Source organism: Ixodes scapularis, unplaced genomic scaffold (assembly GCF_016920785.2).
Source record: "Ixodes scapularis isolate PalLabHiFi unplaced genomic scaffold, ASM1692078v2 PGA_scaffold13__105_contigs__length_92229423, whole genome shotgun sequence".
Classification (NCBI taxonomy): domain Eukaryota; kingdom Metazoa; phylum Arthropoda; class Arachnida; order Ixodida; family Ixodidae; genus Ixodes; species Ixodes scapularis.
Genome location: NW_024609839.1, coordinates 53,109,506 through 53,132,446, shown reverse-complemented (window position 1 = coordinate 53,132,446; position 22,941 = coordinate 53,109,506). Strand labels below are relative to the sequence as shown.

At 47.8% G+C, this 22,941-nt stretch overlaps 1 protein-coding gene across 1 annotated transcript; it reads right to left on the bottom strand.

The window, feature by feature from the left end:
- Nucleotides 1-7,451: 7,451 nt before the first annotated feature.
- LOC8033370 (17-beta-hydroxysteroid dehydrogenase type 6) lies at nucleotides 7,452-18,524 on the bottom strand. The gene is made up of 5 exons (XM_042289901.1): nucleotides 17,945-18,524; nucleotides 13,659-13,812; nucleotides 11,308-11,490; nucleotides 10,749-10,881; nucleotides 7,452-9,034 (listed from the first exon to the last, which is right to left on the bottom strand). Exons 1-5 carry the CDS (start codon nucleotides 18,209-18,211, stop codon nucleotides 8,623-8,625), a joined length of 1,149 nt encoding a protein of 382 aa, XP_042145835.1. The 5' UTR covers nucleotides 18,212-18,524; the 3' UTR covers nucleotides 7,452-8,622.
- Between the last annotated feature and the right edge of the window lie 4,417 nt (nucleotides 18,525-22,941).

The window sequence follows — 22,941 nt, the reverse complement described above, 5'->3', positions numbered from 1 at the left end:
ATTTGCTGAGCTTTCCCTGCACTGATCTCTATGACAGTTTGCTGGATCACTCATCCCGCTTGGTCGCTGCAGCCGCAAGTGCAGCCACTAGACTGGCATCTTGCATGCAGCGAAATTGATTTTTCAGAGCGTTGCAGAGGGTAGAGGCAGCGAGCTCAAGACACGGTTTCTACTTCTTCGTCAACATTCGCCAAAGTTCTTAGAAAAACTTGTATAAATGGTGAGAATTGCTTTTGAGAACAAATGGAAAATTTTGCGAATGCGCAGCACCGCAGGAAAAAGGCACAACTTGTCAAAAGCAAGTTTTGCCGGTCTCGCGGCGTGATGGAAGTTTCCTTGGCACGCCGAAGTGCTGCATCTCTGTGCCCTCACATGCTTGGATACTGTTCGAGAATTGACGCCATGTGTATGTATTTCGCGAGTCCAATGTGCGTAAAGATGTATGTGCCTCTGGAGCAGCATTTTACTTTAGTATGGCAAGTGTATTTGTAACTTGTGGCACTCGTCCAGAAATGAGCTTGATCCAGTGGCTATGGAAAAGGGGGATGGGTGTATAGCGACGGCAACAGAATGCACATGACCATATGATCCGTGTTTCAAGGAATTTTCAATCTCGCCGTATCATACTTTTGTGTTCGAACACATATTTTGCTCCACAGCGTTGCTCTATTTGTGCTGCCATGTGATTCAATTGAGTAGATCTGTAACATAGCCATGGTTAACATGCTTTATAAATACCACAGATTTTTTTTTTTCCCTTTATTGATAGCAATTTGCCGTAACAGCTGGGCCATCCAGAACTTCGTGGCCGATATAGGATGCAAAGACATCTATGCACGACACACCTTCAAAACTTCACTGCAGCTTCGGTTCTTGACTGGTATCCAAGCATGCAAAGCACAAAGACTCGCCACTTCGGTGTGCAAAGGAAACTTTGATCATGCCGCGAGACCAGCGAAACTTGCTTTTGATGAGTTCTGCCTTTTTCCTACAGCACTGCGCCTTCGTAAAAATTTGCACGTGTTCTCAACGGCAATTTTCACAGTTCACACAAGGTTTTAAAACACATCTTCGGCGAATGACGACAAACGAGTAGAAGCCATGTCTTTAACCCGCTGCCGCGAGCCTCCGCAACGCTTAAAAAGGCGATTTTGCTGGACTGAGCGTGTTCCAGGGCGTCTTCACAAATTCGAATGGGGTCAGCCAGATGCCGGAAATAATACCCTGGCGGTGGTCGCAAGAAACAAATTAATAAGTGCGTCAGAGTAACTCTCGGTGACTGAAAATATGGTGCACATGATGTTTCAATCACGGTCATCCAAAATTCTGGTGGAAGAGTGCGACTAGCGGAACGATCGACTTATCCAAGCGCCGAGGGCCGGGAATCTGCCGTCTCAGCGGTCACACTTTGTCCGAGCAAAGCAGAATTCGAGCGGCGCCGTTCGTTTCTTACATCTTTCTTCATAATAATGATTGAAACATTACGTGAACTAGGGGTGTCGCGAACCGGTCGAGGTTCGAGTTCGACCAGGTTAGACTTTTTCGAACTTTTAGTGGAAAATTCGACGAACCTTGTATTGAGGTTCGACTCGTGTGCGCATGCGCGACAGGCTGACCAGTTGGCTTCGGATTGGATGGTGATGGCTAAGGGATGAATTAAGGGCAGCGCTGACTGGTTATTTCAGTTAATACAGTACAAAAAAAAATTAAGGTATTAACTTCTTCTGCGATTAGAATTAGTTTCTTTTAATTGCAACTGTTTTTAAAATGAAATAACCCTTTTCATAAAAAAAAATTCTCCAAACCTAGCCATGCTTGTATCAAGGTCTGGCCACACTGTCCACGAAGCCGAACCGGTCGAATCTGGTAAAAAGTTCGAAGGTTCGTCGAACCGGTTCGACCCAGTCAAACCCCGAAAGTTCAACCTAAAAATTGGTTCAACAAAAGTTCGCGACACCCCTAACGTGAACCCTATTTTCAACCGTAAAGGGTTACTACATTTTACTCTTACGCGCTTATCAAAATCACATACGAGCATATACCTTTGATTAAAACAGTTTTTCGCTACCACCGCTAGGGGATTCTTTTAGGCCAAGAGAGTTTGCCAAGCCCACTTGCTGCGTCTGGTGCACGCACTGACCCGGCTCTGAACGAGGGCTCCTGCCAACGTTACTAAAACACTCAGTTGGGAAACTCGCCGTCGAAACCTGGGCCGCTGGCGTCCACCGAGACCGAGCTATATGCGATAACAGCGCCACTCTTTTTTGTTTGTCTGTACTATATGGTCACCTCGAGCTTTTTGAAAGCCTGTTTTTGCGTAAAAACAAACGGAAAAGACTCTTTTTGTATGAAATTTATTGGAGTTTAGTACCAAATGATGGGCGCGTGATGTTTTTATCATCTTTAGTTCGCAGGGTTTTGCGGAACAATTAGTATTGTTTTCATACAACCATGCCTCAGCGGGCCTTTTAGGTAGCGCGTCCCGCCCTAGGTGCATTTTAACTTCAGTAGTTGAAAGCGGCGCGTCCGCCGGGGAGACGGGGGTGGTACCCCTCTAACCTCTACCGCTGTATCTGTTCTTGAAGCCAAAATGCAAGTCACGTGCAGTTTTTCGAGTGGCCGCTGCGGGAGAAATGGTGGCGTTGTGTTCGTCATTAGCTCGGTGCTCGGAGACAGATTGGGGCCATTTCTTCAAAGCTGTCTCTATGGGAGTTTCCCAACTAAGTGTTTTAGTAACGTTGGCTCATGCCAACGGCGCAGCAAAAAAAAACAAAAAAAAAACAGAGGGCCGGCACGGTTGGGCGGAACATAGCGCCACCCTTCGCCATTAGGAGGAAGCTGATAGTCATACTTACTCAGCTCCCCAAAGAGCGGCGCTGTTGCCGATGTGTCAATCGAAGACCTGTGACCGCGACTTTTCCATCGCAGTCTGTCCTTCCCGCGCGATGTATTCTGTCCGACCTTTGCTTAGTTCTGCTTCCACTGATTTCGTACGAGTCTGTGCTCCAAATCCGCTAATGTACACACAGAATTACCTGTTGTGCGAAAGTGGTTTCCCGTTTCATCTTCTCAATTGTTGCGTTTTTTTTTTTCTCATTTATTTTGTTAAGTGTATATTCGAAGTTCTACCGTATTTTATCATATCTCCACCAGCCGCGGAGCCGGAAGATATAATTCTTGTCGTATATTTGCTGCTCCCGGTATTCCACTTTCCCGCATTTCAGCTTCGCAGAGGGAGAAGCGAACCTCCAGGCGATTTAGTACGCCTGCGCGTGTTGGCTAGCGTAACAAACAAAAATTCAGCATTTTTTGTTGCGAATTTGTACTGAAAACTCACAATAGCGATACAACTATATGCTACATGCTTATTACGTTCTATATTGAATTCTCGTTTTCACATAAAAAACCGCACTAAAAAAGAAAAGTTTGGTTTTTCGCGGAGGATTACGAATTTCCCACTTTATTTAGAGAGGTGCATCTTAGATTAGACAGATATTATCTTATCAAGACTTACACGCTTCAAACGCAAAAGGCATCGCGTCTTCCTCCGACAACAAACTCTACTAATAACTACTTCGCGCGGCGTGTGAACAATGCGCAAAGCTTCCCTTTTTCTTAGGGGGGCGGGGCGGGGACGGGGCGGGGACGGGGCGGGGGGCGAAGCGAGTATACATGTAAGAAATTCCAGATGTAGCAAACATATTCCTTCCACCCGTTGACTTCGTTATATCCAGGTTCGATTGTATCACAAAAAACCAAAGCACTGCAGTGCACAAGAGGACTTTGACTGATTTCTGTTTATAAAGAATTTCACCGCCCAGAGGCATGGAGAGTCATGCTTAAATACTTGTCATCGCAACAATTATCTAACAGAGGCCTGCATTCAAATTGAAGGCAGTGGCTCCACTGTTTAGAGCGCAGCTCTCAGGCGCCCATTTCCGGGATGAATGGCGTCGCCGTCGGCGTAACCGCTTGACGTCACACAAGTGACGTCGCACGGGCATACCCTCCCCTCCCTATCCTCAAGCTGTGCCCTAATTCGGCATTACAGAAAATTGTGGCCTTCTTTAATTTTTTTTTTCTTTCGCGCAGTTTTATAGAAATCTTGACTTGATCAAACTCGTGAAAGGGCTTTATTTTATTGTCCTTCTGAAGTGTTATATTTTTTTTGCTTGTTTCTTTACAATAAACACATTCGGAAGATCGAAACGTGAAAAAAGAGTATTTTAATACACTGAATACATTTGTAGTCAAACAATTTATCGTATCACATGGTTGCCATCACAGCCGTTCGAATATTCTCGAGTGTGGGCTTTGAGCGTGGCTACCTTTGTTTCCTCTGGCGGTATCAAAGACTGCACTATTCCGGTACTTTTTCACGGTGAAACAATGTGCATTTAAGAGATTTTCTCGATTGAGTGAAGTCAATCCTCTTATATTGATTGATTGAAACCGTTATTATGAAGCCCGAAATGCAGCTGGAAAAGTCTGACTGTATCATTCGGAGGATCTTATGGCAAAGTATGCTTCTCAAGCCTATTTGAGGGGCCCAGATGACCATAACATTGCGAACACCCGTACCCGACCGCGCACAAAATCTAGGTGCTATGCTTCTTTCCAGCGCTTAGCTTAAAATCCTCAATGTTCGTGAGTCCTTAAATTTCGCGGATTGAAAAATTCGCGGAAATTAAAGGGGCCCTGCGAAGACTTTTTTACTGGTTTTTAATTTGCACCGAACCTGAGCGCACTGAACGTAGTAACTTAACGAAACCTTTCTTTTCTCGAATTTCGCTTAATAACAAAAACAAGCAAAAAATAACCTCCTTCGTGACGTCATTGGTTGCTTGAGTGGCCGTGAACTGAAGCAGGGTTAGTGAGCTAGCGAGCACTCACGGCTGCCGCACTCCGTGTCGACGGCTCGAGAGGGCGCCACTAAAGCGTGTTCTGGATAGGCTGAATGAAGCGGGCAGCCAGGGCGCCTCGCGTTGCATTCGCTGCACGATTAAACACTGATTCGGCATGACAACACTTCATTGGCCACAAACGACAGCAAACACGGGGTAAAGATCAGTTCAGAACGGAAGCCACTTCGCGCTGCCATACCGCGAAACGGCCAAACAGCGAGCCAACCCTGCGCCGAAGGCCTTCGGAACGCTCGCAACCGGTCGGATCCTCAAGTCCGTAAACGACCGCAGCGCCGCCGCGTACATCCGGGACCTCTCTACGCTCGCGCTCGTGGGAGCCTGATCCCACTATTCCTTTCTAGTATGCGCCGCCTTTTTTACCGCTTGGTGGCGGGTATGTCGACGGGGCATTTCTGGTTTCCGGACTTTATAAACTGCATTTGTTACTTTTCTGCTCTAAAATACTGAACAAAAACTGTTTTCATAATTAATAGAAAAGGTTCGCGCCACTCATATTTTGTATTTCGACTAAAAAGAAGCTTTTAGCGGCTCTGACCAGTAGTAAGCCCAGGACCAAAGACGTCAGACATCGCGCGCTTTCGGTACCGCAGGTCGCCCCCGTCGGTGGAGGAGGTTTCCGCGTCGTCCGGTGTAAATATGACGCACTGATATTTAGTTACTCTCTCCGTACCCGCTGGCTTGCCCGAACTCCAAGAGACGTGGAAATCGCAAAAAAGGTAGACGCTTAAATATGATCGCAGGGCCCCCTTAAGGGCTCGCGAAAATTTCGGACCTTAAAGGGGCCCTGCAATTATATTTAAGAGTCTACCTTTTTTGCGGTTTCCACGTCTCTTGTGGTTCGGGCAACCCAGCGGGCACGGAGGGAGGAACTAAATATCAGTGGCGTCATATTTTGACCGGACGACGCGGAAACCTCCTCCTCCCTCCTTCTTCTTCTTCTTCTTCTTCTCCCCCTCCTCCTCCTCCTCCTCCTCCTATGGGGGCGCCCCGTGGTGTCGAACGCGCGCGGCATGGGACGAAATCATGACGTTGTTGGTCCTGGTCAGCCAACGGGAAAGAGCTGCCCCCTTCCCGGCACCCCTCTCTCCTCGGCCTCACCTCCTTTTCCCGTCTTCCCCTCCCTCCCCACATTCCTCAGTCACCGCGGCAAGGGGAATCCTCTGACGCGGGAAAAAGGGAGGACAGAGGACCAAGGACGTCATGATGAAGGTTATTTTTTTGCTTGTTTTTGTAATTTTGATATACCTGTAACTTTTAAAATAAAGCAGATATCGAAAAAAAGAAAAAGTCCACTAAGTTACTTCGTTCAGTGCGCTCAGGTTTGGTGCAAATAAAAAAACAGTAAAAAAGTCGTTGCAGGGCCCCTTCCAGAGTTTCAATGCAGGCACGTTTGGAATTCGCGAAATTTAGTGGCCGCAATTGTGTCCTTTGTGACAGATTTGCGAAAAATAGGGGCCCGAGAATGAAGGGTTTTACAGTATTTCCTAGGGGCGAAAAAAAAAATGCCGAATCACTGAGCTGTGGACGCATGCGCGTCTTCCGACATTTCGCACACGATAACTACTGCGCATGCTCAGAACACGATATCTGTAAACAAGGGTGGCAGCGTGCGCAGAGGGCGATTATTGGAACGGTCACGTAGCGATACCTTCCAGAACCGAGTCCTGCTCACTCAGCGTCGTCGGTTCGTCAGCGTGCACCCACGGGCTCCAGCCCACACCACCTGTCGGTGATAGGCTAAGAGTTCAGGGCGAGGGAAAGAAAGGCGAAGCAGGCAGAATGCTGGATCGAGGGACATGTTTCCTCCTCTCTAGCAATCCATCGGTTTGACGAACCGACGACAATGAATGGATAGATGAGGCGGAACCATTTCGACAGGGCGGCGGCTTGCGCCACCTAGCCAGTAATGGATCCACGCAGCGCCTCGCAACGAGCGTAACGCTGGCACGCGGCGAAGCCAAGACGGACTCGTCTGCACCTTTGCGGCAATTCTCGTCGAGCTTCGATGTATTTGCGGCTTGGAGCAGGTCTTCTATAGGGAGTATTCACTGGCGGCCATAGCTGTGTGCGCGAATGCTGAGCGCGTGCTGATGGCGAGCTTCCACAGTTCTTTTGCAATGTGCATTCCGCACCATCAAGAGTGCCGGTCTTATACTTCGTTTCAGCTTCCGTCCAGACGCAGCCAAAGCTACAAGCGCGAGCTCCGGGCTTTCAGCATCCCTGCCAAGCACGCGCGCTCGTGCAGTGCAAGCACTGTTCTGGACCACATGCTCGCGCTTGTAGCATCGGCTGCGTCTGGACCGAAGCTGAAACGAAGTATAGCAGCCTATTGATGTCAGCTCGTTCTGAGCGTGCGCTCTAAACAACACCCACATATATGGCGTCCAGTGAATACTCGCTATAGGTGATGTTGGTCCAACATGCACTTTGTTCTGCACAATTTTTGCGAAGGCACGGGCGTGAAGCTTTAGAAAAATGACCCTGTTGCGCTTGAGCTCTTGCCAACAACGTGTATAGCAAAATGCATCCTGTCTTGCCTATGCATTTAATAGCACTGTGTGCAACAGGTTCAACATTATATACGCCACTGTGCGTATTTCGGCGCGCCTCCAGGTAAAAAGAAAAGAAGAAAGACTATTTTTGAAACGTTGTTGCTCACGACGGTGTACCAGCAGTGATGGCATAATGCCACCAATTTTTCAGTCTCTTGCGCGTTACCGTGCAAAACAGTTTCCCAAAGAGCCAGGTAGGGAACGATACAAGTTCCTGCTTGTCTTTGTTAGGATTCATTTTGCGATATCTATGAGCATCTGCACAGTGGATGTGGTTATCACAGAAAGCTGGTAAAAATATACGCGATATTTCACTTTGTCACGTCAATCCCCATTGAGCAAGTGAACCATGTGTGGCAATGAAGACAAAGCTATGGGCCCCGTGCGCTTTGAAATAGCCTCCTATGTGGGAGGCCATGGCCTTGAGCACCCACAATTGTGTACGCGAACTGTTCACTATATGCCACAGCAAGCGCCACATGAACGATAGCGAGCGCCGGTGGAAGGCAGATGTAATTATACCAAAATCTTAGAAAAAAAAAAGTAGGCAAAAAGTACTATGTTATTGCGCCTTTAGATTTAACTGGGTCCACAAGTAGGGTCAGACGCATATAGAAATGATGATTGCCACAAGCGCCATGACGTTGCACATTTTGTGCTCTCCGGTTGTCTCAGACATAAGGTAGTTTCAGAATCGTCTCCCAGTCACACACCTGCTAGATAACGAGGCCGCAGTGCTTGATTGACGTCACCTGCTCGAGGCCAGCGCAGGATTGGACACGCCGCGCTCCCCTCGTGTTAATCGATCAGTGAGAAAACGAATCCGAGCCGACCGCTGACCTGCAGCACGGGTGTCCAACCTGTGTCCCTCGCTCGAGCAGATGACGTGGAAAATCAAGCAGTTGTTCTCGCGCCATCTCATTCTTGGTGCAACGGTCCGCACACCACGCCTGGAAGACACATCCCCGCTGCACGATGCTGAGCCATTGACACCCCAGGCTTCCGCTGGCTAATGATGATCCGAGCAGGCCACGACACAACACAACATGGTGCACGGAACTCGAGTGAGCACACGTCATCCACAGTAGTGTATCACAGACACAACGTCGGCATCACGAAGACTGGAGGGCGCGGTCCTGGTACAATCAGCGTTGCTTCGCCCAGCTGGTCAAGAACATGTCCTTGAGTCTTCCGGCGACGGCGCCAAGGAACCCGCGTGTCCTGACGAGCTTTCCGTCCTTGCCGGTCGTGTGTCCCGTGTAGAGCATGTAGTCGGCGACGTCGAACAGCACCGACGGCAGGCAGATACCCACCACCGTGACGAGCCAGCGGAGGAAGCCGTCGCACTTGTACGATGCCTTCGGGTACTGGGAGCAGACGGCGTGTTCGAGGGCGTCGATCACTTCGCCGGTGTCGTTTCGAGCGATCAGGTCCACTGCTTCCAGGAAGCGGGTGGTCATGTCGTGAACGTAGCTCTCGCCGTAGAGTTCCATGACCTCCTGCGGCACCTCCTTGCACTTCTTGAGGATCGCCTCTGCGGTCGGTATGATGGCCGTTCTGCAAGACGAGAGCGGCGCTTTGAGGGGAGTTTATAGACGCTTTGCAGCAGCTCTGCATGGGCGCCGCCATAAACAACCTCCTTTTTTTGTTTCCTCTTATTCCGTTTACTTCACTTCATCATTACCCTAGCAGGCCATCTTATTGCCACCTTACATTCTATTGTGTCCTTCTCCCCAGCATTGGTCCTTGTGGAGGCTCGTCAACGCCCGTTTCAGTGGCGCGGTATCTCCGTAAGACTATAGAGAAAGTCAGCAATGGCGGTTGTAATCTGGCGTGTGCGCAAAGCGTCCATAGAGGTTAACGCGGAAATTGAACATTCTTCCACCTCCTGTCTAACGTTTGAAAAGAGACTTGATGTGGCGGGTCTTACGTTCTCCTTACGCCTTACGCCTTAGGTCTTACGTCTTGACGACGCACATTTCGAAAAAAGAATATCTTTTTTTTCATTTTTTTTTTCAGTTCAATATATTGGTTTCTACAAAACTACGTTCTACCTAAAAGCTTCATTGTCATGCCAGTAGGTGCCGCACAGCCCGCACTGATGGAGTCACAGAGGCTCTCGGCTTGTGTGTAAAAAGCTACAGCAGAGGCCTTCTGTCTATCCTCGTTTTTACCTCAAGAAAAAAAAAAAGTTTTGCGCTGCTCAAAGTAGTTTTTACTAGATTTAGTTGTCGGAGAAAGAAACAATGTTTTTGGCGTTTGAAACGTACGTTTTAATAAAATAAGGGTAAGATTCACCCACATATACCTTAATCCAACACATAAAGGAGAAAATCAGTAATGGTCCTCGAGAAACCGGACTTTTTTTTACAGCGGTTCTTGAGGTGATTACGAGTACAAGAGGATCTTCGCTTCGAGCCCTGGAGTGCAAGGTTGCACTGATTCCCGGATACAGGTTGTGTTTTTTTTTTGTTTTTTTTCTTTTTTCTTTTTCTTTTTAGGGGGACTGATGGCCTAGTGTGTGAACGCATTGCAGCTCGGAGCACGTGGAAGAAATGCTTTTGCTGCAGAACCCAGGAATCCTGGGTTAATGCCCACCCCTGCTTGTTGATCTGGAAGAGCGTCACCGGCATGCGGTCGAGGCTAGCAGTTGTACTGCACTGACTGAATATCTCATCTATACTTCGTCTCACATTATATGATGGACTAAGGCAACAGCTACGAACCGCCAGATTCAATCGCGAGCCACTTAGAAATTCTGTGGTATTTCGCTTGAATGCACGTATCGGTGCCCGCATCTTGGATCAGTGAAGGGGATGGGCGGACAGTGACTCGAATCGAATAGTACTGAGTGAATCATCAATTTTACATTGCAAAGAAAGCCACTACGTACAGATTCTTTGCAATGTGGAAGCTATAGAAATGATTGCAGTGATTTTGATTAGGAGCATTATTCGTTCATTCCTAATCAATGCTGAGCATGTCATAGTTTAGCGTGAAGCGTGATTGGACCTGGGCGGCCCGTATACCTTTGACCTTTAATCCATCATAGGATGATGCGAAGTATTATTAGAGCGGACACCCGAGATGCCCATTGCGGCTGACCAGCTTCCCGCTATCTAAACAAACACGCAACGGAATTAGTAGTTTAGATGGGAGAATTATTATTTTTTTATCTGATAACCCGGATGAGACGTTAGGATCTACTCGACTTACTGCCTAGACATTATCAATACCCGTTTAACACATAAAGCACGCGTCGTGACCGTACCTGTAATAGGTGGGCTCGATGAGGGACACAGAGATGCCCCACTTGACCGCTTCCCTCCTCAGCCCGTCGCCCAGAGACACCACGGCGTGCTTGGTCATGCAGTACACGTTGTGCCACGTCGTTGTGACTCGTCCTGGAACGAGAGGTTGCATTTCTGACGCTCCGCCGGAGACATGCACGCATAGACGTGCACTCTTCGAAAAGCAGATTGCGTTAAATTCCCGATCGCTCCTTTACAGTTTTCCACTTGTCCACGAACATCTTCTCGGGCTAGTTGATAAATTAAGCTCGCGCAAAGAAACTGTTGCATACATCGTGCATCTAAATTGGAAATAGAAAAGTGAACAACCCACACACAAAGACCGCATGTATGTACCTTTTTGTAGTTGTTGTTGTTGTCAAGTATCGGATGCTCAAGACGTTTAAATATTTCCAGGTCACTTGGATGTTCTCAGGTATTTTTATTATTACATTTTAAATGGACATATGTACAGCTGTGTTTTTGTTGCTTGTCACTCTGATCGCTGATCCTCTAGAATTCCCGAGCTGTGGGTCTCACCCGCGTAGCTGGCCGTAAGCACCACCCTCCCTCGGGACTGCCGAAGCAGCGGCAGGAAGGTCTTGATGGCGCGCAGGCATCCGTACACGTTCACGTCGAAGGTCCGGTGCACGTCCTCCATGGACCACCACTCCAGCTCCATTGCCAAGAACACGCCGGCGTTGGCCACGACGGCCCAGAGCCCTGAAAGAGGGTCGCTGCATTCTCATCGAGCACATAGTCACGAAAAAAGAATAGTCAGAAAGTTGTTTATTATTTTATTTTACTTATTTCAACGACCAGCGCAAGAGGTGGCATTATATGAGGGAGAGGGTTATATTTATTTTGAAATACCGTCGACCCCCATTAGGGTCATTGCAATTGAGAAAGTGTTTCCTTATTTGATCTTGTGGATCCAAAATAAAACAATAGCCTTAAAAAAGGAACAACACGAACACTCCGATTGATAAAGAGCATGCAGTATCCTAGAACAACACTAACACCCACTTTTTGAAAATACCAGAAATTGAGATGAAGAAAAGCTACACAAATATACGTCTCGCTAACAAGAAGAAAAAGTTTTAGCATATTGCTGTGAAGAGAATACAAGAGTCAGGTATGCAAGCGCACAAAATAATAAAGAAAAAACAGGAAGTTCTCAAACTTCAAAGAAAAACACACAAAAACAAATGAAAGACGTTTACAATTTTCTGTAATGTCGACTTAGAGCGCAGCTCTTGAGGGGGAGGAGAGGAGGGTACGGAGGGGAGGGTATGTCCCCCTCTACCTTCCCCGCTAAATTTAGCAGAAATAATTTTTCACCAAATTTAGCAGGAAAATTTTCCCGCAAAATTTAGCCGGGAATATTGGCAATATCAGATACGTATGATGGCATTATGGTAAACGTCCCATAATCCAACGCGCGGTTGCGCCGACGCCGACGACACCGCTCAAGCCGGAAACGAGCGCCGGGGAGCTGCGCTCTTAAATAAAACTTCAAGAAGGAAGTGGAAGCTCCTCCCACCTCTTTCCAGTTTAGCAGAGCGAATGCTGGAGAGGAGGCGATCTCCTCTCCAGCGTTTGCTCTGCTAAACTGGAAAGATGTGGAAGGAGCTTCTACTTCCTTCTTGACCTGTCACCAACTATAAAAGAACGTTTCTCCGCGAGGCAGGAATAATCTCGCCACCCTTCCCGTTTCCCCCTCTCTCACTTCTATCTTGACGGCGGGGGATCGACTCCTTTTGTTGCTGCATTTTGGGGCTGGATAAGACAGGATAAGCTCCCGGCCTCTCCAGCCAGAAGATGCAGCAGCAAAAGGAGTCTCCCTGCCGCCAAGTGACCAGAGGGACAGGAGGAAACGGGAAGGGTGGCAAGAGTGATTTTTTTACCTTGCGGAAAAAGATTTTGTATGTCGGCCTTTACGAGTGAGGAAGTAAAGTCTCGCCCATGGCTCCGGAGTGTCTGCACTGACGTCACTTGTTCAGACCACGTCAGACATAATAGGGGAAAGGGCGCGTGGGGGCGTAGCTTCCGTTCCGTTAATGCGACGCCTCTGGCCACCAGAAAGAAGGGCGGACTGACGTCACGTGCAAGCCATGTATGCATTTCACCCCGCTGATCGCCAAATCGTCCCTAAGCGCTGTCTTTGGTTCACCGAAGTAGCAGAGACGGCTGTCTCGACTGGCGCTCTAGTGCTACGATAGACGGCGCGGCAAAGGGGAAAACCGCTAAGCTGCGGCGTATCCAGCCGTTCCAACTACGTAAAACCTGTCCGCCCCAAGGTCATTGGGCTGTCGGGGAGTGAAATGTATTCCACTGGTGAGGTTGCGCTGTGTGACTGGGAAACATCTTCGAATCAAAAAACGATTCTCAAATTGTATTCGAGGAGGGACATGAAACATGCGAGGTGTCATCGGTGCGGCATGAAAGCTGTTAACTTCGTGTGATAGAAGTGATAGGTGACGGTGCGTGAGAATATCAATGAGACTGCCAGCCTGACAAGGGTGTGGCGGAGATTGAGAGAAGGGAGTGCGGCGCGCGTCTCAACTTCGGTGACGCACGTAAAGGATAAGCTCGTTCCTTAGATTTCATTGCGACTTAAAAAAAACAGCTTTTATACCTTTCTATTCATTCCCTCGTTCATTGCTTTTCGTGTCAGACAGGCATATAGAGAACGCGAGCAGAGGTTGGAATTAATTCGTTGTACTTTATGCTTTTACTGTAAATGAGAAATTGAGTCGGACTGTCAGACAGGGGTCCTTACTCTAGTACATCATGCGGTGATCTTGAGAACAATATTCATATCTGTCTCGCTTTCTGGACCCGCTGTATGCAGCTCAAATTACTCACAATAAATATATGAATAAACTCACCATTCCCGTGCAGATTGTGCTTCACGTAGTCCAGAGCCTCACGGAAATGGTCGTCCTTCGTGACGTCGAGTCGGACGACGTGCAGTGCGGCCGAGCCTTCCTTGCGGAGGCCTTTAGCACCTTCTCCGTCAGGAAAGAGGCATCCTGCGAACACCTGATATCCGGCTTACCACTCGATTCCCTTCGCAAAACGAACATAAGTTGCACACAAGTCAATCGCCTCGTAAATCAATGCCCGGCTTTTTTTTTTTTTTTTTTTTTGTGAGTGTTTTTGAGCGCTGTTCGGGCGTAAAAACACAAAGCATGAATAAATAAACCAATGAGTGGTGAGCAATTTAACCGCTCACATAAAGGTGTCTTTAGGTACACGCGCATTTATTCTCAAATTTCATGAATGCAGGTTTTACGAAAGCTCTTTAGTCCTAAAAAATCATTTTTACAACGGAGCTGTTAAGGGCTAGTTTCCCCAGTTTCGTGTCCGCTCTTTTGGCCGAAATGCGTTACATGAAGCGGCAAGCCGACGCGGGTCTGCGTTTGTCCGGATAGACTGCGTTCTGTCTGCGTTCTGTGTCCGGACAGAAGCCGCAAAAATAAAAAATAAAAATTAAAGGAAGATAACGCATCCTTAGAGAATGCGTTAGCATGACCCTTGGGAAACGCCACACACGTCTCCCTTTGGGAAACGCTAACACCGATCCCGTAACGAAACCAAAAAGAGCCAGCAAAAAATAGAGAAAGCAAAAGAATACGCCATAACAAAAAAGTGAAGGGGTCAGCGTTAGCGTTTTCCAGATGGGAAGTGTGTGGCGTTTCTCAAGGGTCAGGCTAGCCCATTCCCTAATGATCCACCAAGAGATGTTCTTTCGACTACCATTGCACAAGGAGAATGACTAACGCGTGTTACATGAGTTCATGAACGTCAGGGATTCATTCTAAGTGATATTTACGCAAATCACAAAAATTTTGCAGCGCGTGGAGAGAAAGTGCGCACTGCAGAATTCAGAGATTTCGCATTCAATAGGCATCCTGCGTTGCCCAGGAGGCGCTGCGAAAAATGACTTGTTAGGACTTGTTTTGGGTGGTACAAACTTGAGCGATAAAACTGCCACACATATAGAAGCGCGCATGCTCTGGCGCAAAACACGAGAACGAGTAAAACAGAAAAAAAAAAAAACGAAAAATGGTAACGCCGTCGAAGCACAGGCCAAAGCTAGGACGATAAAAGCGTGAACCAAGAAACGCCGTGTCACGCGTCCCAAAAAAACATAAAGGGGAAGAAAAAACAAGAACGTCTGGATACCAGATCTTCTAATGTCACCACTTAGAGATATGAGACGCGTACCCTAGCGGTGGTGGCATAAATCCGGAACTTTGGATTGTCTTGCGGCGTTGAATGTCGCCGATTTCGGACGTCCAAAGGTGTTTTTCCGTTCTTCTGCACTACACAAAAGTAAACAAAATCACGGCGAAGGCACCACAATAGTGGGAGTCCCAATTAGGTGAGCGTGTACTACCCAAAACGAGGGTGCCACAGTTTGTTCAAAGCTTAAGCGCAGGAGGCTCATAGACCAATTCCTATACACGGACAAAGCCTGGCAGATCGCCACGAGAAGCGGCCGCCGAAATGGGAAAGATAGAGCGGCAGACAACGGATGAGATTACAGCCACGCGACTGGCGCCCCACTGCGTCGAGACGCCGAAACACACTTCTCAAGAGCGAACAATCGTGTTTCGGGTCCTCGCCGTTGCAAAAGCTGTGCGCTGAAGTCCAGGTTCTCCGTGAAATGACTCTTTGACGCTCTGTGCTACCAGATCCTAGCGCTCCAAATCTGCGACCGGACACTCCAAGGCTCCGTCGTCGAACTGCCAGGCTTTGGGAGTATAATAGAGGAGGCTATGACCAATCTCACCATACAGTTTCGTCACGCCTCCGCTGCCGGCTTGCATCGTGAAAAGTGCATTCTTTCCACACGCGCGCGCACGCATTTTACCCTCACAAGATGAGTTTTCAGTTGCAGCTATAGACAGATTGCAGGATGTGGGGTTCCCTTCCCGGGTCTTATCTGATGTTGCTGAAGGGTTGGTTAAGAAGCTGAAGAAGCTCGTCAGGGGAGAGGAGGCTGAGAGGGCAAGGACTGAAGTTAGACCTGTTGTCCTGTCTGATGTACATGAGGTCTCTCATAACCTCAAAAAGGTGGCAAATAAGTTTCGCATTCCTGTAGTTTTTTCCGCCCAAAACAATCTTTCCAAGCTATGCGAAATAATAAACGATGCAGGAGTGCCGGGTGATGCGGAGGGAGTGTGCGGCAAGCGTCATGCCACCAAATTTCGGCAATGTGCCTTAGGGGTTACTTGCGAGGTACCGCTGTCTTGCGGTCGGGTTTATGTTCTCTAGACGGGGAGGTGCATTAATTATTTAATCAGAGAACACTCTGCCACCATTAGGCAACCCCCGTCTGGCCACTTGGCTGCACATTGTGATAGGTGTGAGCGCCAGGCCGAGTTCAATGGTACCAAAATTCTAGGAAAATTCAAAACAAGGTTGGGACGCGAGATACAAAAGACATTCATGATAAAGGCCCATGGCACGAATGTGTGTATCATTGCTCCGCCTGTTGCCCTATCCAATAAGGAGCCGGATTTTATCGGTCAAGCTACGCTCACTCAACTTTGACGGCAGGCTTTCCAGGTGATCAATAAAGGTCTATTATCTTTGCGCATGTGCGGTTTTATTATTCTTTTTCTATGTCTCTTTCTATGTTTCGTTCAGTAAAGTTCAGTTGCAAGTAACGCCTCGTCCTGTGCACTTCTTTATCTGTCCCTGTTTTTTTTTTTTTGACGTAATTACTGCCGTGCAAAAAAGAAAAAAAAAAAAAAACATAAAAATGCTGCTGTGAGTGCTGCCCCCTCCTCCTCCTCCCCCGAAAAACAAAAGAAGCGAAATTGAAGATAGCACATGCACGGGTGCTAAAAGGTGTCCCAGCTTAATCTAAGTTACATAGCAAATTGACGATTTCATTTTTTTTCTCAGACTAACTTTTAAAAATATGGGCCCCAAATATAGCCGCCTGTCAGAGCTTCCCTAAAAAATAAACGGTCCCTGCCTTAAACTTCGAGCAGCCGGAAAGGCCAATCACTCAAACTTCCGCTTCAGACAAAAGAAAACAAAGAAAAGAAAGGTAGCCTCAAAAGAACGTTCCCGGCTTTTCCCCCGAGGGCCGTAACTCTATGCCACAAAAGAATCAATTGAAGCGGCTCCTTAGGTTAAAAAGAGAGGAAGAGCGTGCTCTTTCGCCCTTCATTTGAGGCCAGCTCCCTGCGGACAAGATTTCGACCGCTCTTGCAAACGGATTCAGCGGTATGGCCTGGCTTTGGCAAGCATCGACAAGGTTAGGTGAGGTTGGGTTAGGCAAGGCTACGCTAGGCTAGACTAGCTGCGTAACCTTGGAAGGTTTGGCAACACAGCGCCGCATACACGTTGCTTCTATAGGCTAGATGGCGCAAGGTACTGCACGTTATAAAAGAATGTAGCCGTTAGCATCCATTCAATAATTAATCCATCGCTGCGGTGGCGCTGGGTGCCTTACACGGCGCATTCTTAGACCCTTCACTTCGCTTGAATCTGCTTTCTGCGCATGCTCAGTGCTCACACCTGGCATGGGCGAATGCGGATTTGTTTGTAAACAACGCGCTCACTGGGAACCCTGCACAGACATTGCTTGGTCGTGTTGGTAGTCGGATCTCAACAAGGTTATGGGAGAGAGCACCGGCAACGGAGCGCAGGCGCAGCTGTTGGTTCGACACCATAGTGCGCGCGACCATTGGCGTTGCGCCGCGCGGAATATGTGTGTGTGTGTTGGGGGGGGGGGGGGGGGGTGGGGGAGTGTCAAGCAGTCTTCTAGAACTCTTTTCTGTCTTCCCCACCTCTCTGCTGCAGTGCGTAGTAGGGTAGGCTTCGCGTATTAGTGATTTCGCACCTTTACCGAATTTGACGGAATGACCAAGCAAAGCGATTTTTTTGCTACTTGTGATGCCAAATATATTTTTTGTTCTGGGACTCGTCCAACGTGTGAACGAGCAGACGTGAACGCATACCCAAACTGATGCATCTTACGGAGTGCCTAGCTTTGCTCCGCATGTGCTGTCCTCACCCCTCTTTGTGTTTAGCTTCCATATTCTTTAATGTTTGTAGTCTTTTTTACAATCTACAAGCCTACGAGGCCCGAGGTCCAAGGAGCCATCGCTCGCCGAGGTCTAAACCCAGTCACCTGGGAAGCGGTCCTCACCTGGTAGCCTAGCCTGTCCAGACGTAGTGCCAGCGAGTGCCCGAAGCCGGTGTCGCAGCCAGTGATGAGCACGGCCTTGCCCGACGCCGAGACGACGCCGTTGGGGAGGAGCCGGTGCAGGCAGCGCCCCAGGGCGAGAAAACAGAGCACGCTCATGCCCACCACGGCGGACGCGTACCACAGGGGCGTCCACATCACGGGCAGCAGCCGCAGGGCGAGGAAGGCCACCACGGGGGCCAAGAGGTAGGCCGTGACCTCGCGGAACATGGCCTCCTGTCGTGGGAAAAGGTTTGCCGCTTTAACGGGGCATGCGGTCTGGCATGGGTTCTCGCTTTGCGAGTTTCGCTGACGTCATGGAGACGCTTTTGTTCGGCCAAATTTGATAGATGGCGCAAGCCGCCGCTCGATTGAAGGACCTCTACTTCATTCATTCACTCATGCAGCGCTTTTTTCGGCTGCCAACTCGGCAAGTGAAAATGCCGGCGAGGCGATCAGTTCCAGGTCCCAGACTGTTGAGAGTTGAGACAGGTCTGCAGTGTGCAGCCTAGAGCCACTAAATACCTTCAGAGTAGCGACACTTGGCAATTTTGGTGCTTCAAATCATGGTTGCCACTATCATTACCTGACACTATCTGAAATGGAAAGCAACGCTTTTCTGTTTCATGAGGAGACTCCATGCGTCACACACATACATAAAATTTCTACTGATAACACGAATCTGAGCAATCGCCCGAATCATCTCTGCGGCAGTGAGATCACCGCTTTAATCAGTGTTTCACAATGGTACGGCCGTCCGGGACGCGTATTGTTTTGCTCACGTAGTAAAACCACGAGGAAGGCGAATCAGGGGCACCTAATTGGCCTTTTCTTAAGCATCACAAATGCGTGCCCGCCGACAACTAGACACACGTGGCGGCGGCTTAATTTCGTGGCTCCACACGTTGCACTGGTTTACTAAAAAAACCTTTTGGAAACTAAAGCCTGCGTGCTTCCTTTTATGACGTCAGCTACGCCACAGCACCTGGGCCAAGCCTCGAGAGCCAACAGAGAGTCTTCACCACCGAGCACCTACAACCATACTGACGACGAGATTGCCCGGACACAGAATTTTGTTTTTTTTGCTTTTGATTTTTTTGTGCGTTGTCATCTTCGTTGTGTTTGTTCGAAGCGGCGAAGATGGAAGTGTGTTGTAAGCCGAAAAAAAATTACAAAAAATGCGAGGAAAGAAAGATTACGTGGCCTGACGAGGCAACATTTTCAGACCCCAGACGACCAGCAGGCAAGGAAAACCGAGACAGTGAATCGTCGACGTAGAAGGTCCGCTGGATATGAGGAGACGAGACACAAGATTCGCTTTCCACTTTGTCCCTTCTCGACAAAATAGTTTACAGCTAATTTGGGGGCCAATACCTTATAACCGCTGTGTGCCTGCAGGGGTTCGGAGAAATTGTGCCGAGGAACCAAGGGTTCACATTTTCTACCCAACGGACGAGCAATGATGCGACCTATGGATTAAGGAAAAATCACAGGAAGTCTTTTAAGTTACGAGCTCTTCGAAGGTATGTCAAGCGCTTTCGCAGCTTTCTTTTATCGCTGCACTTGCATAGTGATACTGCGTCCCGCAAGATTATGCAGTGCAAAACGACTCCACTTTTAGAGCGCAGCTCTTAGGCGCCCGTTTCCGGGTTTAGCGGTGTCGACGTCGGCGTAACCGCGCTCGTTGCGTTATGGCCCGTCTCAGTCTCCCTGCTAAATTTAGCGGGGAAATTAAATCGGTATTGAGGTCACATGACGTCAATTTCCCCGATGAATTTGGCGGGAAAACTTAACCGGCTAAGTTTATCGGGGAAATTTCCCGCTAAATGGGAGGGGAAGCTGAGGGAAGGGTACGGAGGTGCATACCCTCCACTCCGTACCCTCCTCTCATTCTCCTCAAGAGCTGCGCTCTAATTTAGCATTACAGAGAATTGTAAACTATTTTCAATCCTGCTCTGCGGCTTCCGAACAGTTTTTAAACGTTTTGTACGTTTCAGCATGCGAGTTAACAGGGCACCAGCAGTGAGAATTCTTTATTTTTTTTACTTTTTAATTTTTGATATTTATTTTTAAATAATTCCTAAATTTTATTGGGTTTTAATTTTTTGTAATCTGCATTTGAGGTCGTCGTCTCTTTCCTAGGGCATTGAAAAAGAGGAGGTGGGTCTTTTTGCATAGAAGAAGACAATACAAATACAAAAGTTGTGAGTCAGCGCCGAGTGAGTGTATATATATATATATATTTTGTGTGTGTCTGAGTTTGCGAGTGTTTCTCAGTTGTGCGCTGTTACGTTATTCGGCTCAGAATACTGTCCTCTCTGTCCACCTTGTCTAAAGAAATTTAATTTTCTAGGTTTGTCAGTATTTACCGAAAACACGGAACTCTCAATATGCGGACCCTTCGTGGTGGTTAGCTTGAAAACCGCTAGGTGGAGCGCTACATCGTCGAAAATAGTGACTAAGGGGTGCAAGCCGCTGCCCGACTAAAAGTTCTCATGCCGTATGCTTCCATTTGTCCATCAAACCATCCATCTCATACAAAGCTGCCGGATATCTGTACAGTGTATGAAGTCACTACACTAAAAGGTTCGAATTCGCGCTGTACAGCAAATTAGGCACCGCTTCGCAAATGCAGACCGGATAGGTTCGTTAGATTGTCATTTCAAAAGAATGACCACAAGGGGAGGGCGGTGAAGAACGTAAGGGTTATAAAATGTGTGTATGGTTCTTTTTACCAAGCATTGAGTGATAGAAGCACGTGACCTTGACGACTTATTTGAGTGATTGTTGTAGAATGCGGTTCATAAGGAGAAGAAAAAGGAGCACGGATCAACACGTTCTCCCACTCTGCGTGCGGCCAACCACTTTAAGAGGCTGCAGTGTGTCGACTTCTACGTGCTTCTGGCGTGCGTGGGCACTGTGCTGCTTTGCGCACCGCAGCTCGAAGCATGTGGAGGGAAAGCTCGTTCTGCAGAACCCAGCGATCCTGAGTTCAATCCCCACCCTTGCCCGTCTCGATCTGGGGCTCCGGACACTTGGCGAGAAAGTCGGCAAAGAATACGTCGTCCCTGATTTGGCCGGCGCCGCGCCTGACCTTGGCGCTATGTTAATCACGGCGCTCGAAGATGCCGAGTCACCGAGCTATGGACTCATGCGCGGAGTTTGATATTCCGCACAAGAGAGCTGTACTGAACACGCCGAGAACGGGTTCCACAGCCCATTAAACAAAGATGACAGCGCGAAGGGGATTAGTCCGGGTCTCTCGACAAATTAATTCGCAGACTCCGTCCGGCGAAATGTCCCATTTACGAAGACGTTTCTCTTCGATATGTCTCGAGCAGCGTCGCCGGAATGCACCTGCGGTCTCTCGGTAAAAGTTGTGGAACATTTTTTTTTTTTTATGTTAACTCCAGCGCTTGGAGCTGCGGCTTCGAATAATCGATAATCGATCGTTCGCAATTTCAAAACTGCTGGGACCACGACCGTTTCCGGCAATCCGAAAGGGAACACACTGCACGCGCTTCGGGACTTCCGCATCGCACAAAAATATTGATTGTGTTCGACCAGAACTGTTTGGATAATAAATAACTCTAGAGGGGTGTGTATAACTGACTGTGTGTGTGATAACCATGGGGACGTATATTATCTGCATGGTATTAGAATGAGTTACCGCGTTTAATTTCGTGTTGAACTTGCTTATATACAGCACTTTTTTCTATTTTTATTACCAATTTATCGTTTTGATATAACACGGTGTAAAGTAGCAGGCACTGGGGCGGCAGCACAGATATCTCAATCGATTTTTACATATTAGATAAGGAAAGAAAGAGGCTTCGCTTCCCGAAATATACTTATTCTGCGTTGTGAAACGACCACCTTTATTTCAGGGGAAAATAAATTTTACTCCGAATGACGGATAATTTTACTTATCTTTATGCTTGCGTTTTCAGTAAAATATCAATATCAGTTACTTCAGCATATCCAAGCCCCAATTTCGGCCAGAAAAACTTCCTTATGTGTGGACGCAGTTACAACGAATCACTGACAGGAGTCAAACTTCAATTGCCGCGTCATGCCAAGAAAATACAATATTTTCTCTTTTTATTTTTTATCAACCGCGCTCATACCTTGCTTCTGAAACTTGGAGGACGCTTAAGCTTCGCCTTTAAGGGTGGAACGCGATAGCGTTATCGGGCCCCGTTTGCAAAGCCTTCTCACACAAACCCGCGCGCGTTCCCAAGACGTGACAACTTGTGTCCGTGGCGTAGCCGGTAACGTCACGTGTCACGTTGCGTCACACGTGGCTGTGACGTCATGAACCTATCGACCCGCTAAATTTGGCGGGAAATTTTTCTGCTAAGTTTGGCGAGAAAAGTTTCCGCCGAATTCGGAATTTTTCCGCCAAATTTAGCGGGTCGAAAGGGTCATGACGTTACAGCCACGTGTGACGTCATACGTGACGTCACACGTGGCTGCGCGCGTTGCAATATGGGATTTTAAGGTCCCACCGACGCCGAAGGTTTGCTACACGAGCTCCCAAACGCCATCGCGTTAATAAAACATTAAAAAAAATGTTTTTTGAGGAAGCCGTTTTAGAGTTACTAGGCATTCGAAAGGTTCGTTAATTGAAATGTATGTATGCATATATCATATAAAAATTGTAATCACTAAAAGAACTCAGCTTGAGCTTTTTGCTGATTAAAATATCTTGGATACATCACACGTAAGAAGTTGCCAAGCTTTGCCAAAAATCACGAAATAAAGTTTTTGATAATGAGCGTGAACTTACGGAAACAGACGTAGAAAAGACGGGGTAAGACAAAACGGCTGTCTAAGAACAATTTGCTTTAATACAGAATTTCGCATATGTAATCCTATTCTCTTTCTCCGTCTGCTTCTCTAAGTTCAAGCTGACCCATCACCAATGTCTAGCAAATAGCTCAACTAAAGCCTATAGCAAA

Coding starts and splice junctions, on each gene's coding strand:
- LOC8033370 (XM_042289901.1), bottom strand. CDS start 18,211: ATGTTCCGCGAGGTCACGGCCTACCTCTTGGCCCCCGTGGTGGCCTTC. Junction 13,813..17,944: donor TGGACAGGCTAGGCTACCAG/GTGAGGACCGCT, acceptor GCCGGATATCAG/GTGTTCGCAGGATGCCTCTT. Junction 11,491..13,658: donor GCACAATCTGCACGGGAATG/GTGAGTTTATTC, acceptor ACCCTCTTTCAG/GGCTCTGGGCCGTCGTGGCC.